This window comes from Palaemon carinicauda, chromosome 25 (genome assembly GCF_036898095.1).
Source record: "Palaemon carinicauda isolate YSFRI2023 chromosome 25, ASM3689809v2, whole genome shotgun sequence".
Lineage (NCBI taxonomy): Eukaryota > Metazoa > Arthropoda > Malacostraca > Decapoda > Palaemonidae > Palaemon > Palaemon carinicauda.
The window spans coordinates 101896700-101914199 of record NC_090749.1 but is presented as its reverse complement, the minus strand read 5'-3'; the positions used below and the strand labels follow the sequence as shown (position 1 = coordinate 101914199).

Here is a 17500-nt window from a genome sequence, read left to right as displayed (position 1 = left end):
GTAGAACAGTTTTATACGGCTTGATTGCCGAGGAAAATATCTCCATCTTGTCTGCTAATTCATTTGTATTTCTGCCTAAACAATGTAATGGTTTTATCTACAGACATTTTCAAAATAGCCTTTGAGAACGTCTTACTGCTTGGATCATTGGGTTGTCGTGGCCTGATTGGTAACGTCTCTGCCTGGTGTTTGCCAGCCGGGGGTTCGAGTCCCGCTCAGACTCGTTAGTTCCTTTAATTTCTGCAACCTTACCATTCTTGTGAGCTAAGGATGGGGGGGTTTGGGGGAGCCTATAGGTCTATCTGTTGAGTCATCAGCAGCCACTGCCTGGCCCTCCCCGGTCCTAGCTTGGGTGGAGAGGAGGCTTGGGCGCTGATCATATATGGTCAGTCTCTAGGGCACTGTCCTGCTTCCTAGGGCAATGTAACTGTCCCTTGCCTCTGTCATTCATGAGCGACCTTTAAACCTTTAAACTCTGCAATGAGATGCAGCTGGATATTGGATTGAAAACACTGCATTTGCACTATGGGACAAAGGAAAGCGGCAAAGGAAAAGCGATACGCTATAAATACGCGACCCACACCGGGACACGTTGAAAGGTACCTGAAAATATCATCCAGACTTCTGGCCGGATATCGTCTGGCAGCCCCTCCAGTACCAGTCGGGCCGTTTCTACGGTCCTGTACATTGTAACGCCTCTCCCGTATTCGTTCCAGTGCCGTTCCCACAGGGCAAGCTTTCGCTTGTTATGTCCTCCTTCCTGAGAAACGGTACACAGAGAAAATAGAGAAGAGGCAGTTGTGAGTATACAGTAATATATTCATAAACATACTAATGAAATTTACACAAAAGCACCACAAATTAAAAGTACTGTTGTACAACGTAGAAGGCACAAACGTAATACTGTACCGTCCAAACGGAACCTAAAGTGTTACGTCAATCTTGACCCACCTCAAATTCCTCTTCAGGTCCTATACACAACGTTCTCAACGGCAACATGATGGTTTCGGTTTCCAGGCACTCGGCACAGCTGCTGGCTCCGTTTTCCTGGCCGCTTGGGGGACCTGTGGATGAGAAAGAGACAAAGTTATTATTTCATTCTGTCATTCTCATACTAAACACGTCCCTCATTTATCAGCGTACAGTAGTGCTATTAAAGTTGTTAAGAGGGACTATATATAGAACTCTATATAAAGATGTTAAATATAACTACAGTTTAATTTTATGCCATTCTGCTATTCTCATACGTACTAAATCTACCGGTCATTCTTCAGTGTATCGCCATAAAAACTGTTAACCCTTTTACCCCCAAAGGACGTACTGGTACGTTTCACAAAACTCATCCCTTTACCCCCATGGACGTACTGGTACGTCCTTGCAAAAAAATGCTATAAAAATTTTTTTTTTTCATATTTTTGAAAAAATGCTATAGAAATTTTTTTTTTTTTCATATTTTTGATAATTTTTTGAGAAAATTCAGGCATTTTCCAAGAGAATGAGACCAACCTGACCTCTCTATGACAAAAATTAAGGCTCTTAGAGCAATTTAAAAAAATGATATTTTAATTATAAAATAAATTTTTGAATATACTTACCCGGTGAATATATAATAGCTGACGTCTCCGGCGGCTCGACAGAAAAACACAAAAACTCGCGAGCGATCGCTATGAAGGTTGCGGGTGTGCCCACCAGCGCCAACTATCGGCCAGATACCGCATATACATGTAAACAGCTCCAATTCTTCTCATCCCGCTGGGTCTCTATCGGGGAGGAAGGGGGGGCCTTTAATTTATATATTCACCGGGTAAGTATATTCAAAAATTTATTTTATAATTAAAATATCATTTTTAAATATTTAACTTGGCCGGTGAATAATAGCTGATTCACACCCATGGTGGTGGGTAGAGACCAGAATTAATAAAGTTTACAGCGTACATGCTTAGAGTTTTTGACAGTTATATCATAACAACACCCAAATATATATAGGTACCTGGTAAGGAAGTTGACTTAGACGATTACTCTGCCTTGTTAGTCTGTCTTCCTCACGAAGCCCAGCGATCCTCTTAGGATGCTGAAAGACTCCCAGGAGCTGAAGTATCAAGGGCTGCAACCCATACAACAGGACCTCATCAAACCCCTAATCTGGGCGCTCTCAAGAAATGACATTTGACCACCCGCCAAATCAACCAGGATGCGAAAGGCTTCTTAGCCTTCCGTACAACCCAAAAACAAGATTAAAAACATTTCAAGAGACAGATTAAAAGGATATTGGAATTAAGGGAATGTAGTGGTAGAACCCTTACCCACTACTGCACTCGCTGTAACGAATGGACCCAGTGTGTAGTAGTCCTCATAAAGAGTCTGGACATTTTTCAAGTAAAATGACGCGAATACCGACTTGCTTCTCCAAACAGTCGCGTCCATAATACTTCGCAGAGATCTGTTTTGCTTAAAGGCCACAGAAGTTGCTATAGCTCTTACTTCGTGCGTCTTAACCTTAAGCAAGCAATGCTCTTTTTCACTCAAGTGAGAATGAGCCTCTCGGATTAAAAATCTAATAAAATATGACAAAGCATTCTTTGACATAGGCAATGAAGGCTTCTTAACTGAGCACCATAAAGCCTTAGATCCACCTCGTAAGGATTTAGTCCGAGCTAAATAAAACTTCAGAGCTCTAACTGGACACAGCACTCTTTCAAGCTCGTTGCCTACGATCTCTGACAGGCAAGGTATATCAAATGACTTAGGCCAAGGACGAGAAGGCAGTTCATTTTTGGCCAAGAAAACCAAGCTGAAGTGAACATGTGGCTTTATCTGTAGAAAAGCCGATGTTCCTACTGAAGGCATGGATCTCACTGACCCTTTTAGCCGAAGCCAAGCACACTAAGAAAAGCGTCTTGAGGGTGAGATCCTTCAGGGAGGCTGAATGTAATGGCTCAAACCTGTCGGACATTAGGAACCTTAGGACTACGTCTAAGTTCCATCCAGGAGTTGCCATACGACGCTCCTTAGAGGTCTCGAAGGACTTAAGGAGATCTTGGAGATCTTGATTATTGGACAGATCTAAGCCTCTATGTCAAAACAGACGCCAACATGCTCCTGTAGCCCTTAATAGTGGGCGCTGAGAGGGAGCGAACATTTCTCAGATGTAGGAGAAAGTCTGCAATTTGGGCTACAGAGGTACTGGAAGAGGAAATGGATGATGACTTGCACCAGTCTCTAAAGACTTCCCACTTCGACTGATAGACCTTGATGGTAGATGCTCTCCTAGCTCTCGCAATCGTTCTGGCTGCCTCCTTCGAAAATCCTCTAGCTCTTGAGAGTCTTTCGATAGTCTGAAGGCAGTCAGACGAAGCGCGGGGAGGCTTTGATGAAGACTCCTTACGTGGCTGCCGTAAGAGATCCATCCTTAAAGGTAGACTCCTTGGAACGTCTACCAGCCATTGAAGTACCTCTGTTACTCACTCTCTCGCGGGCCAGAGTGGAGCAACCAATGTCAACCTGGTCCCTTCGTGAGAGGTGAACTTCTGCAGCACCTTGTCTAGGATCTTGAAAGGTGGAAAGGCATAAACATCCAGGTGAGACCAGTCCAGCAGGAAAGCGTCTATGTGAGCTGCCTCTGGATCTGGAACTGGAAAGCAGTAAGTCGAGAGCCTCTTTGTCAGAGAGAGTAGCAAAAAGATCTATGGTGGGTAGACCCCATGTCATCCATAGCTTCTCGCACACAGTCTTATGCAACGTCCACTCCATGGAGAAGACTTGTCCTCTTCTGCTGAGGCCGTCCGCCAAGACATTCATTTCTGCACAAATCTCGCCAAAGGAGAGATGTTACTGCCTTAAAAGGAGTTCCTTCTGATCCGTGGATCAAAGAACCGAGCCTTCCAGACTGTCCAGTGGAGCTCCCTAACCCAAATCCGCTGCATCTGAAAACAACACATGGTTTGGGTTCTTGATCGCAAGAGAAAGACCTTCTCGAAGTCTGATGTTGCTGTCCCACCAAGTCAGACATGTCTAGACTGAGTTGGAGATTGGGAAAGAGATACTCACTAAGCCCTTCTCCTTGTTCCAATGTTTAGGTGGAATAGGAAAGGGCATAGGTTGAGTCTCCCCAGAGAGTGAACTACTCCAGCGATGAAAGAGTTCCCACGAGGCTAGTTCAAACTCTTACAGAGCAACTGTTTTTCTCTTGCAAGTGAAGGACTTTTAACAGAGCTTGTTCCATTCTTGCGGGAGACGAAAAGGGTCGAAAAATCAGACACTGTATCTCCATTCCCAAAAAAAAAAATAGTCTGGGATGGGATACTGTAAGTGACGACTTCTCTACGTTCACTATGAGACCTAGCTCCTTGGTTAGGTCTAATGTCCATTAGAGGCTCTCCAGACAGCGATATAATGACGAGCGCCCTGATTAGCCAGTCGTCAAAATAAAGGGAGGCTCTGAATCCTCAAAAAATGTAGAAAGCTTGCTACATTTTGCAATGGCCTTGTAAAAACAAGAGAAGCAGGAATGAGGTCGGAGTACAGTGCTCGACAGTGGTACATTACTTTCCCGTCCACAAACCTCAGATGTAGTTGAAAGTTTGGATGAATCGGGATGTGGAAGTATGCATCCTGAAGGTCGAGAGAGACCATCCAGTCGCCTTCCATTAATGCTGTCAAGACAGCTAGGTAGACTTCATCGTGAAGTTTGTCTTGACAATGAACACATTGAGCGCACTTGCATCTTACGTACTCCTGCAGTGAACGTGGCTGCCAGATCATTGGAGCCATCCCTGATAGTATTGTTCCTGCAGAGAACGTGGCTGTCAGATCATTGGAGCCATCCCTGATAGCCTTGTTTATGCATGACATAATTGTACAGCAAAACTTCAAACGCTCGAAAAACTCCTAACAGGAGATGGTCTAGCTCTGAAGCCGACCATAAAATCTTGGAGCGTCTCATGGCCAGGCGCCAGAGAGAGTCTATGAGGCTTGAGAAGTCTATCTGGGCAGAGGCAGGAACTCCCAAGCCGAGAACTTCTCCCGTGTCATACCAGACGCTCGCTCTATAAGCCAGTTTAAAAGGAGGGAAAGCAAAAGCTGTCTCCCCCAAACTCCTCCTGGTGATCAACCAGTCGCCTAGCAAACGTAAAGCTCTCTTAGAAGAGCGAGAGAGCACTAGCTTATAAAACAACGGCTTCGAAGTAGCTAGGCCTAGTGTAAACTCTGACGTTTAGGCGAACGAGGAGCAGCAGTTACAAAATGATCCGGACAAAGATCCTTAAAAATCAGCATGATTTATTTAAAGTCCATAGAGGGCTGAGCAGCTTTAGGCTCCTCTCCGTCTGACAGAGTCCACAAGGGAATATCAGTAGGAGGGGGATCAGCAACTTCCTCATCTGAAGGAACCTCGTCCGACAATTGCCGAGTCTCAAGCAAGGGAGAGACCTGCTGTGGTGGCAATGCTTGACAAGCAGAGTCCACACGCAAAGGAGCATCAGTAGCAGTCAAGGACGATACGTCAGTAACTGCTTAAAGGACTGACCAGCAACAACAACAGGTGCGGGAGGAAGTTCGACGGCAACTCGAGACTGCCTTGACTGCCTAGACTGAGCAGTCAAAACAACTCTTGACTGCGGTGCTTGACGCTCAACGTCAAAACAAGTCAACTTCGCTGGTTGGCGAACGTCCTGAACGTCAACAAGAGCAAGCGGCAGCGGCTGAACGTCCACAAGCGGCTGAAAGTCAACACGGGACTGCATCGAGTGAGGCTCTACAAAACGAGATTGACGTGACTTTGTAACGTCAACGTCAACAGGACGAGCAAAGGCTCGTTTGGGCGGCTGACGGCCAGGATCTCGATCAGCTAAGCGGCGATGATCATTGTGAACCTGCTCAGCAGAATAGTCCTCCATAAGAGAGGCAAGCTTATTCTGCATGTCTTGCAGTACAACCCATTTAGGATCAACGGGAATGGGTGCGGTAAGAGACGAGGGTAACGTCTGTGACTGCAAAACTTTGCCTACACTAAGACTCTCGGAGCCTGTGTTACGCTTCTGTTTAGGCGTCGAGCAGTCTTCCGATGACTGCACAGGGTCAGAGCTGTCCCAATGGCTACAACCAGGACGCTGGACCTGTCCTGAAGGGACTGACTTTCGCTTTAAGGGTCTCGAAACCTTGCTCCACGGTTTCTTACGCGATAAGCCTTCGGATGACGAGGAGAAAACCGTCTCGCTCGTCTTATGGTAGGGGCGGTCTTGACGAGACACGCCTGAAACCATAGAGGGAACGTCTGTTCGTTGGTTAAAGCCTCTCGAACCCATAAGTCCTACGACATTACTTCTCCCTGGGGCATGGGAGCTTGCAAGAGGTCTCGGACTAGGCGAACGACAGGCACGAACAGACGAACCCTCTGTCGCAACACTGATAACACTTTGCGCAATTATCACTTTATCACTACAATTTTCTGTTTTTGCACTTACTTCACTGAAATCGAATTTTTCAATAATTTCACATTAGGCATGAATAAAAACTGATTTCTACCTGAAGCACGCAATTCTCCCCTACATCAAAAGGTTATAATTGCGAAATAAGTCGTATAATGTAAGCACATTAATACAAGCAAAAAAACAGTAAACATATATATCGAATAAAACGGAAATATATAAAGTTAAAAGGATCATTGACTGGGGCGGAGACTAAACACTAGTTCATTAAAAACTACGTTTTCAATCTCTCACCGTACAGTGCCTTGGGACGAGAATAAAAACTCAAAACGTTTTATCCTTTCTCCCCGTACAGAGACTTGGGACGAGAGTAAAAAACTGACTCGAGAACAACGTTACTCGCTTGGGACGAGAATAAATATCGGAACGTTCTCTCTTCCTCTCTCCCTCTCCGTCTCTCTCTCTCTCTTGATTTCACACAGAAGAGAAAAGCCCACTTACCCTTCGTCAATAAACAGGTTATTTGACCAAAGGAAAAAACTGAAAGGACTAAGAAATTGAAAATTAACAAGTTCCTTTAAATTAGTATTTAAAACATTTCAGTTTGAAAGAAGAATGAACAAAACGTCAGAATCGATTTACTCTTTCTGCAAAGTGAAACCGTGATTCTCTCTTTCTCTATCGTAACGATAGAGCGCAAACTGCGTAGCAAAAATAAACCAAACGTTAGTTCATCTTTGAAACAGCATGAAGACTATTCAAAGAAAATCTTTCATAAAATATCTACTAAAAAATATTCATTTAAAAACTCTTACAGAGCAAATGATTTAAACTTAACGAAAATAAAAGTTGAAAGGGCTCAACGTTGTTTAACTTCGGTTTCCAAGTTAGGGTCGCCTACTCTCGGATTAGGGGAGGAATAGGTAAGGCCGCATATAAACAAATCATTAAAATTTATCTTGATGTTTATTATAAATGGAAAGCTAATCGAAGAGGCCTAATAAAGGCGGGTGAGATATAAAATATATAAGAGGAAAATCTATAATTAACAACAACAATTTATAACGTGATAAGATAATTGCTAAAAGCCTAAAACACACTTCCGTACACTAAGGGAAGGGTCGGCCATTTTGAAAAGTCAAAGAAAGTCCAAAAAACAATCCAAAGTCATCAACAATTAAATCTATCCAAAAAAGAGTTCAAGAGTTTAAGTTGAAGATAAAACACCTGCACTGCGAAAGCTCAAACCAAAAGGAAGTACTTCACCAAGACTGTTGAAAAACTCCAGGTTAACAGCGAGTAATGGTACGTCTTGTCGATCAGACCGACAGAGAAGAATTGGAGCTGTTTACATGTATATGCGGTATCTGGCCGATAGTTGGCGCTGGTGGGCACACCCGCAACCTTCATAGCGATCGCTCGCGAGTTTTTGTGTTTTTCTGTCGAGCCGCCGGAGACGTCAGCTATTATATATTCACCAGCTAAGTTAAATATTTAAAAAATATACTGCAAAATTTGCTGGGGAAAAAATTAACCCCTTGGGGGTTAAGGGATGGAAATTTCCAAAGAGCCTGGGGGTAAAAGGGTTAAATAAGGACGATATCTAGAACTCCATACAAATAAGACGTTAAATCTAATTACGGTTTAATCTCTGCACGTACGCCATGCCTACACAACGCGTTACCGATGGCTGCGATCACCGATCGCACGGAGAACCTGTAACTCGACTTACTCTGTGAGGTTGGGCTCATGTATTCAACCTTTTCCTCGCTGATGGAGTTGCTGCGTATTCCTGGCTTCCTGCCGATGTTATCCGGTAGAGCACTGAGAATTGGAAATATTATTAGTTGTAAACTATTGAAGAGATACCAATGTATATCTTTTCTTTCAAGAGACAAATACATATGATTAATGTTGTGTTCACTAGTGTTCCTAAAATTCTGAACATGTTAACTGCAATATAAAAAAAAAGTTAAATTTCAAACATTCTATTATTCAACAATCTTCACAAATTGGTTTCAAAACTAAGTTACAATTGTCTGGAAGTTGTGAAATTTTAACTCGATGTCACAGGTCGAAGAGATTCCGTGCAAGAGTTGATGGGAGAAGTACAAGAGGAAGGACAAGGTTTGAGTGGATGGATGGAGTGAAGGAAGCTCTGGGTGATAGGAGGATAGATGAGAGAGAGGCAAGAGAGCGTGCTAGAAATAGGAATGAATGGCGAGCGATTGTGACGCAGTTCCGGTAGGCCCTGCTGCTTCCTCCGGTGCCTTAGATGACCGCGGAGGTAGCAGCAGTAGGGGATTCAGCATTATGAAACTTCATCTGTAGTGGATAACAGGGGAGGGTGGGCTGTGGCACCCTAGCAGTACCAGCTGAACTCGGTTGAGTTCCTTGTCAGGCTGGGAGGAACGTAGATAGTAGAGGTCACCTTTTTTTGTTTTTGTTTCATTTGTTGATGTCGGCTAACCCCCAAAATTGGGGGGAAGTGCCTTGGTATATGTATGTATGTATGTATTTAGTACATTAAATTTTTTTGTCGTGCAAAAGAAAATTGGGCAAAATATTTTTCCAACAAGTATTAATTGTACAGTACAGCCCAGCGAAGAATTTTATTCCTCACAAAGTGTACCCATTACTTCTTTGACTTTTCCTGCCAACACCGAACTCGAACTTTACTTCTCCGCTAACATTTTACTACACTCTGGCATCTCTACATTTTCTTCCTCTTTCAACAGTTCATGCTCCATATATATAATAAAAGCACTATCTCTTGTCTTATTGTACTTTTCTCACAATTACATTTAACCCTTTTACCCCCAGGCTATTTGGAACTTTCCAACCCTTAACCCCCAGGGATTATTTTTTTTTTTTCAAGAACATTTTGCAGTATATTTTTTCTAAATTGTTCTAACAGCTTTAATTTTCATCATAGAGAGGCCAGGTTGGTCTCATTCTCTCTGAAAATGCCTGAAGTTTCTCAAAAAAAATTATAAAATATATGCGAAAAAAAATATAAATAACCGTTTTTTGCAAGGACGTACCAGTACGACCATGGGGGTAAAGGGATGAGTTTTGTGAAACTTACCAGTACGTCCTTTGGGGGTAAAATGGTTAATATCCTATGTGGAGAAATGGCTCAGTACATACATACAGTAGATCCTTTTCTACTATCCCAACCCTTTCACTTTGATCCTGATCCTTTACTTCCTTCACGTCTTCCATAACTGTCCTTTTCCCTTCTCCAATAACTGTCCTTTTCCGTTCTCCTATAACTACCCATTGCATTAACAGCACTCCCAGATACCTATGCAAATCGACCACCGGCTGTTTACACCTATACTTCATACTAAAGAGGCTATACATCCAAAGACTTTGGCCATAAGGAATGGCAAAGGTAGGTAGTAGGTTGGTCAGGGCCCAAGCCACCCGTTGAGATACTACCACAAGTGTTATTGGTTCCTTTGACTGGCCAAACAGACTACATTGGATCCCTCTCTCTCATTAAGGCTCAATTTGTCTTTGCTTACACATACACCAAATAGTCTGGCCTATTCTTACCACATTCTCCTCTGTCCTCATACACCTGACAACGCAGAGATTACCAAACAATTCTTCTTCGCTCAAGGGGTTAACTACTGCACTGTAATTGTTCAGTGGCCGCTTTCCTCTTGGTAATGGTAGAAGAGATTCTTAAGCTATAGTATGCAGCTCTCCTAGGAGGACACTCCAAAATCAAAACATTGTTCCCTGGTCTTGGGTAGTGTCATAGCCTCTGTACCACGGCCTACCACCGTCTTGGATTCCAGTTCTCTTGCTTAGGGGTACATTCAGGCACAATATTCTATCTTATTTCTCTTCCTATTGTTCTTTTTGAAGTTTCTATTACGTATTTATAAGTGAAAGATCTAATTTAATGTTATTACAGTTCTTGAAATATCTTACTTTGATTTTGTTATCTTTTAGTTTTTTTTTTACTTCACTCACTGGGCTATCTTTTCCGTTGGAGCCCTCATACAAAGGGTCGCACGGGATGTGAGAGAGAGCGGCGAGATGTTAATCACGCCGCAGCCAGAAACTTACTGGTGACCGAGACCTGGCCACGCGCTCTCGCTGGCCCGGGTCGCCTCAAGGCGCGTATTCATCCGCCACAGAGGGACCCACTATAAAAAAAAGGAGATATGGGAAACTACACAAAATTCTGGTCGGTTGGGAGGAGAATCCCAGATCCTCCTAAGAAAGTAGTTCGAGGTAAGTACTCCGTGTTGGAACAACTATGAATTAACTGAAACTCGAGACAACCGGAGGACGTACTTTGTAGTCGGGATGGTTTTTCCGAGCATCTCGGATAGTTTTCTTATGACGAAATCCCTGTCTCCAACATCGTTGAAAAGGAACGAGTTGCTCGAGCTGGACTGCGTCGTGCAGAGGAATAGCGCCCGCTTGACGGAGCTATTCCCCTTCACGGAGTCTATACGGTCGACGCTCAGCACCTCCCGCAGGGGACACACGATGCTGACCAGGTTGAGAATCTGCGAGCGTTAAGGGAGGATGTAGTGACGCGATGAATCCATCTATTTAAGAATTCCTAACAGATTTGTATGAAATACAATCTAAGAGGGACAAAATAATAAAACTTTATGCCGTACTTCAACGTCTAACAGTTGGTTAAACTAAGATTATCCATTTAATTCATGTCCCCTTTTAAAAATAAAAAATTAAAAGCAATCTCATTCGGAGTTCATAAGTATAAGGAAAATAAACTGCATGTAAGAAAATATAACCTGATATCTTAATCAAACAATTTCTTTTATACACTGGAGTCAATACTGTACATTATAAATCTGAAGATATCTTCTCAGTATAAAAAAACATCACCATCACAATAACTAGAAAGCAAAATGGAAGATCTCGGCTTCGACCGAAGCTACAACAACTTACCTTGCTATCGAAGCAGATGTAATTCAGAGATACGTACAAGGTGCCACTCACGTAAGCCTTCTTGTACGGGGCCCAGAGAAAACAGGGGGTCGATCCGTCCAGCTTCTCACTTTTAGGCAACCTGATGATGAATCGAGATTATTACTAGACACTTAACAGCATTAGAATTCCATAAGTTCAAGTCAATTTCACTGATATAAGTAAGGGATACGACCATAATAGCATTATTTAAATTTACGTTCGACGTTTCTTTCACCCGTTTCAGAGTAATTTCATTGGCAAGGTCAGAACGTAAAACTAGACGCAAGAATTCCTGGCACATTTCACACTGAGAAAATGCACTTTGTCATACCATTACTGGGCAGCGAGTGACCAAACAGATAGTGTGGGCAGAGAAGGCAGAGATGATGGGTTTGAATTCGCCATGAAGTAATATGTCAGAGTGCACTTCTTCGGAGGAAAGCGTGCCATGAAATCCTGTCCTACTGTACATTATAATAATGGTGACATAAAATGACATTTATTTATATATCGTCACCCTCATAAACTAACTGCCTAAATCATTTTCTCCACTTGTTGGGAAATAAAAAAATACTTCTCATTTCCTAATTAACAAATTCTAATTCACAAATTCTTCTATTAAGAATTGAAACTCAAGACAATGATATAAAGAATTAGGAAATGAGAAGGTTTCTTTTGATTTCCCAACAAGTGGAGAAAATGACTTAGGCAGTTAGTTTATGAGGGTGACGATATTATAAATTTATGCCTCCTACACTTGAAAGAACAAAAAACTTAAAAACCATTCTTCATGCAAAATGCACACCAAAGTCGTAAGGCACTTAGCAAACGCCAACGGCTCACCTACCTATTTAAACACAATTATAGCAAATCATCATCATTCGTCGTTCAAATCATTATTATCATGATCCGAAAAATTTTCATCTCAACTTTTCTTTGATAAATACTAGTCATATAGCCTATTACTGGGGTCCTGGGAGACCATTCAGAAGTTTCAAATGGGATTGTACTACAAAAAGATGATGGACAACAAGAAGAAAGAAAAAGTATAGAAAAGGTTAAGAAAAAGTAAAGAAAAGGTTAAGAAAAAGTAAAGAAAAAGTAAAGAAAAAGTAAAGAAAAGGTTAAGAAAAAGTAAAGAAAAGGTTAAGAAAAAGTAAAGAAAAAGTTAAGAAAAGGTTAAGAAAACGTAATGAAAAGGTTAAGAAAAAGTAATGAAAAGGTTAAGAAAAAGTAAAGAAAAGTAAAGGAAAAGTAAAGAAAAGGTTGAACAATCTTGCATCTACGGAACCAAGGGATGCTGAAAAGATAAGTAATGCCTAAAGTACACCACATATATTGCACTGATAGTTCCATCACATTACGAAGCTTTTCCTTCACAAGGGTCTAAAGTGGAAGGCGATACGTGTACAATCTCTTCTATCGGTGTTCCTGGATCTTATGAGCAAGTTCTTGGTCTTTTCGTCAAAGTTCAGAATAAAACTCAATTAAAAATAATGTATATTAGTTTCCTAAAAAAGAAAAAAACCATCCATGCCTAGCAATCTACTGGACTGGGATAGACTCCCTCAAGATCAACACTTTCTTCTAGTGTCCGCAACCTCATCATCCTTGCAAGCCTGGGAGTCTGTAAGTCTATTTGCCGAGTCATCAGCACCCATTACCTGGCCGTCCATGGTCTTGGCTTGATGGAGAGGGGGCTTGGACGCTGATCATACGTACACGAGGTCAGTCTCTAGGGCACTGTCACTGTCCCTTAACTCTGGGATTCGCAAACAACCTTTTAAACCTTTAAATCGGTACGCCGGCACTCACCTGAACTTGCTACGATACACGTCAGAGTGGGCTCTGGCATCCAGATCTCGCTTCAGGAAAGACGCCTTCTTGGGGATCTTCTTACTGGAATGAGAAGGCAAAGAAAATATATACCATGATGATCTTATAATCTGAATGGTACAAAAATACAGTTATTCAAAACAAAAGAAATCTAAGATTCCTTACAAGTAGAAGTATATATTATCGTTATTAAATAAATACATTAAAAACAATTTCTTAAGATCATATTCCAAGCTAAGTGATTATTTAAATATCAGCATACATCCAAAAGGTATACCATTCTCACGTGAGAAAATGTTCTGGTATTCACTCTAAAATAATATTAAACAAGTTTGACTTGGTTTGGGTTTTTTGTTTTGTTTTGTTTTATAGTGGTTTGGTTAGGTTTCACATTGGTTCGGTTTAGTTTGGTTGGTTTGTTTTGTTTTGAGAGAGAGAGAGAGAGAGAGAGAGAGAGAGAGAGAGAGAGAGAGAGAGAGAGAGAGAGAGAGAGAGAGATCGCCCCACCTAACCGTGGCCATAACATACCTATGTTTTGAGATTGGAACCAACAATGGAAATCAACACCTTAAGAAAGGCAACAGGCTTAAAATGGAGGCTTCAAAACAAAACTTTATACATACATACATATACCAAGGCACTTCCCCCAACTTTGGGGGGTAGCCAACATCAACAAATGAAACAAAACAAAAAGGGACCTCTACTCTCTACGTTCCTCCCAGCCTGACAAGGGACTCAACCGAGTTCAGCTGGTACTGCTAGGGTGCCACAGCCTACCCTCCCCCGTTATCCACCACAGATGAAGCTTCATAATGCTGAATCCCCTACTGCTGCTACCTCCGCGGTCATCTAAGGCATCGGAGGCAGCAGCAGGGCGTACCGGAACTGCGTCACAATCGCTCGCCATTCATTCCTATTTCTAGCACGCTCTCTTGCCTCTCTCACATCTATCCTCCTATCACCCAGAGCTTTCTTCACTCCATCCATCCACCCAAACCTTGGCCTTCCTCTTGTACTTCTCCCATCAACTCTTGCATTCAAAACTTTATAACCACACGAAATTAGAATTTCTAATTGCACGTCTGCTGATATTTTAAAGCAGTTATATAAAAGAATTTTCCAACCTTTAATAAATGAAAAATATAACATAAACTGATTAAGTCTTATAAATATGAACCGCTGCTTCGTACACGGACAATTATCTTTGTAAGAAGTTGTGATTGTGATGATTATCTTGAAGAGAAGAACATTGCACTTAATAGCTAGACAATAAGGAGCTTCCTTGGCCACGTAAGAAGTACCTTCAAATCCCAAATCCAATGAGAAAAGGGATTTTGCTGCACTCAAAAACTCACGGCCTTTAATTTTGCAGCTAGAGTTGATATGAATGTGTCGAAGTGGTTTGGCCTTGTTGAGAGAATGGAAAATGGCTGTCTGCTAAAGAAGGTGATGAATGCAAGAGTTGATGGGAGAAGTACAAGAGGAAGGCCAAGGTTTGGGTGGATGGATGGAGTGAAGGAAGCTCTGGGTGATAGGAGGATAGATGTGAGAGAGGCAAGAGAGCGTGCTAGAAATAGGAATGAATGGCGAGCGATTGTGACGCAGTTCCGGTAGGCCCTGCTGCTTCCTTCGGTCACCTTGGTGATCGTGGTGGTAGCAGAAGTAGGGGATTCAGCGCATGGAACTTCATCTGTGGTGGATAGCGGGGGAGGGTGGTCTGTGGCACCCTAGCAGTATCAGCCAAACTCGAATGAATTCCTCGTCAGGCTGGGAGGAGCGGAGAGAGGAAAGGTCCCTTTTTGTTCCTTTGTTTAAAATTGGGGGAAGTGCCTTGATGAATAGATAGATGAAACAAAGTATTGTCTTTTAAATTCAAGAGTATATACCTACATTGCTGTTTGTTACTGATGAATGAAATTTCTTGATCAATTACTTACCTAACTTTTGTCAACAATTCTTTATCTTCAGTAAATTCTTCATCATTTATCAGTCTGAAAAAAAAAATGGGAAAAAAATTTATGAGTAATTCAAAGTTATTTAATCTGTTTTGGGAGAATTTTCCTGCAAAATAAACTTAACCCTTTTATCCCCAAGTCTATTTGGAACTTTCCAACCCTTAACCCCCAGGGGTTATTTTTTCTCAAGAACATTTTGCAGTATTAATTTTTTTAAATTGCTCCAACAGCCTTAACTTTCATCATAGAGGTGTCAAGTTGGTCTCATTCTCTTGGGAAATGCCTGAAGTTTCTCAAAAAATTATTAAAAATATGCAAAAAAAAATTGTAAATAGTAGTTTTTTTGCAAGGACGTACCGGTACGTCCATGGAGGTAAAGGGATGAGTTTTGTGAAATGTACCAGTACGTCCTTTGGGGGTAAAAGGGTTAAAACTAAGATATTCAATTTATAAGCATTTGTGTATACAGTAATTGTTTAATACAGTAGATCCGCAACTTATAAAAATTCTGAGATACGAACGAATCCATCAGAAATCTTAAACATCAGATATTGTATCAAAAGTTCATAGTGGAATATTGTTTTCTTGAATTATCGATATAAAAGGTTACAGATTATTTTGTAGCATGTATTAGATGTACGGTACTGTAGTTTGTACTAGACAACATTTGCAGTGTGAAACTTGATTATTTGTTGACTTTTTTAGCCGGAAATCGTAGGCGTGTGAGTTGGTTGACTAAAATTTAACAAAATATAACAAAATTCGACTTACAAACAACTTGTTGGGGATATTAACCCTTTTACCCCCAAAGGACGTACTGGTACGTTTCACAAAACACATCCCTTTACCCCCATGGACGTACCGGTAGGTCCTTGCAAAAACTGCTATTTATATTTTTTTTTTAATTTTTTTGATAATTTTTTGAGAAACTTCAGGCATTTTCCAAAAGAATGAGACCAACCTGACCTCTCTATGACAAAAATCAAGGCTGTTAGAGCAATTTAAATAGAATATACACTGCAAAATGTGCTTGAAAAAAAAATATGCCTGGGGGTTAAGGGTTGGAAAGTTCCAAATAGCCTGGGGGAAAAAGGGTTAAGAGAAAATATTTCTTGTAAGGGGGATTTTTATAACTGCGGGGCAATACTACAACAGCAGTGCTCATTGATCGAGCATCCACTATTGCAAAGACGGAAATCAACTATGACAGACGCGACGAATAAAGAAAGGAGATCTCGCGCCACTCACTGTTTCATCGCCATGTTTGCCAACTGCTCCATCAGTTCGTACGTCTCTTTCTTTCTGAGCAGCATGGAGAAGTAGTGCTGGAACGAGAGGAAAGAAAGTCGATGATAGTTTTTGCCATGTAGAAAAAAAAAAAAATGGGATTTTGACGAGGGAAAAATCTACTTGTGGGTGAGGAACCTGTGTTGCCCAGTGAACCCTCCCTCCCTTTTTCCTCACTCTAGGCTGGCCCAAGCTTGGGGTGCTAGTAGGAATGATGGGAGAAGGGTAGGTGGTGGTGGTGGTGGTGTTCGGGGGGGGGGGGGGGGAGAAGCTGCAGTGAACGACACCTCGTAGTAACAGGGGATGTAAACAAATGACAAGTTTTCCTCATATAAATAAACTAGTTTCTGTCATACAAAAAAAGTTTTTGTCATATAAATGTTTCTGTCATATAAAAAAACAAGTTTTATCATATGAAAATGAGTTTTTGTCATATAAAATATAAGTTTTCATTGTGTAAAAAAAGAGTTTTTGTCACATAAAAAATGACAGTTTTCGTCGTATAAAAAAATCAGTTTTTGTAATATAAAAAATGACAGTTAACATCATTTTAAACATTATTTTTGTTAAATAAAAACTGAGTTTTCGTTATAAATAAAAAAAGAGTTTTTGTCATATAAAAAAAGAGAGTTTTTTGTCATATATAAAAGAGTTTTTGTCATATAAAAAATAAGTTTTTAGTCAATGCGTAAATTAAAAAATTTTCTGCTATTTGCCTGTCACTACTAAGGAGACTATCCCTGTTTATATGTTAATTATTCTTCAGATATTTACTTTCTACCTTTGAGTCAAAAACTACCAAAAATAAAGGAGGCTTCAAGTCGAGACCTTAACAAACATCAAGGTCTCAAGTCTAGACTTCCAAAAATAAAAATGCCTCACGTAGAGACTTCAATGAACATCAAGGTCTCAAGTCTAGACTTTCAAAAGTAAAAAGGCTTCACGTAGAGACTTCAATGAACATCAAGGTCTCAAGTCTAGACTTTCAAAAGTAAAAAGGCTTCACGTAGAGACTTCAATGAACATCAAGGTCTT

At 41.2% G+C, this 17500-nt stretch overlaps 1 protein-coding gene across 1 annotated transcript in view; it reads right to left on the bottom strand.

Moving 5' to 3' along the window:
* The window catches only part of Tbc1d8-9 (TBC1 domain family member 8/9), an 83512-nt gene that overhangs the window by 28649 nt on the left and 37363 nt on the right, over nucleotides 1-17500 (bottom strand). The window contains exons 5-12 of the mRNA XM_068349357.1: nucleotides 16427-16503; nucleotides 15161-15214; nucleotides 13203-13286; nucleotides 11367-11487; nucleotides 10740-10957; nucleotides 8158-8249; nucleotides 952-1064; nucleotides 604-760 (exon numbers count right to left, since the gene is read on the bottom strand). Of these exons, the coding sequence (XP_068205458.1) occupies nucleotides 604-760; nucleotides 952-1064; nucleotides 8158-8249; nucleotides 10740-10957; nucleotides 11367-11487; nucleotides 13203-13286; nucleotides 15161-15214; nucleotides 16427-16503 (916 nt within the window). The remainder of the gene's footprint in view (nucleotides 1-603; nucleotides 761-951; nucleotides 1065-8157; nucleotides 8250-10739; nucleotides 10958-11366; nucleotides 11488-13202; nucleotides 13287-15160; nucleotides 15215-16426; nucleotides 16504-17500) is intronic.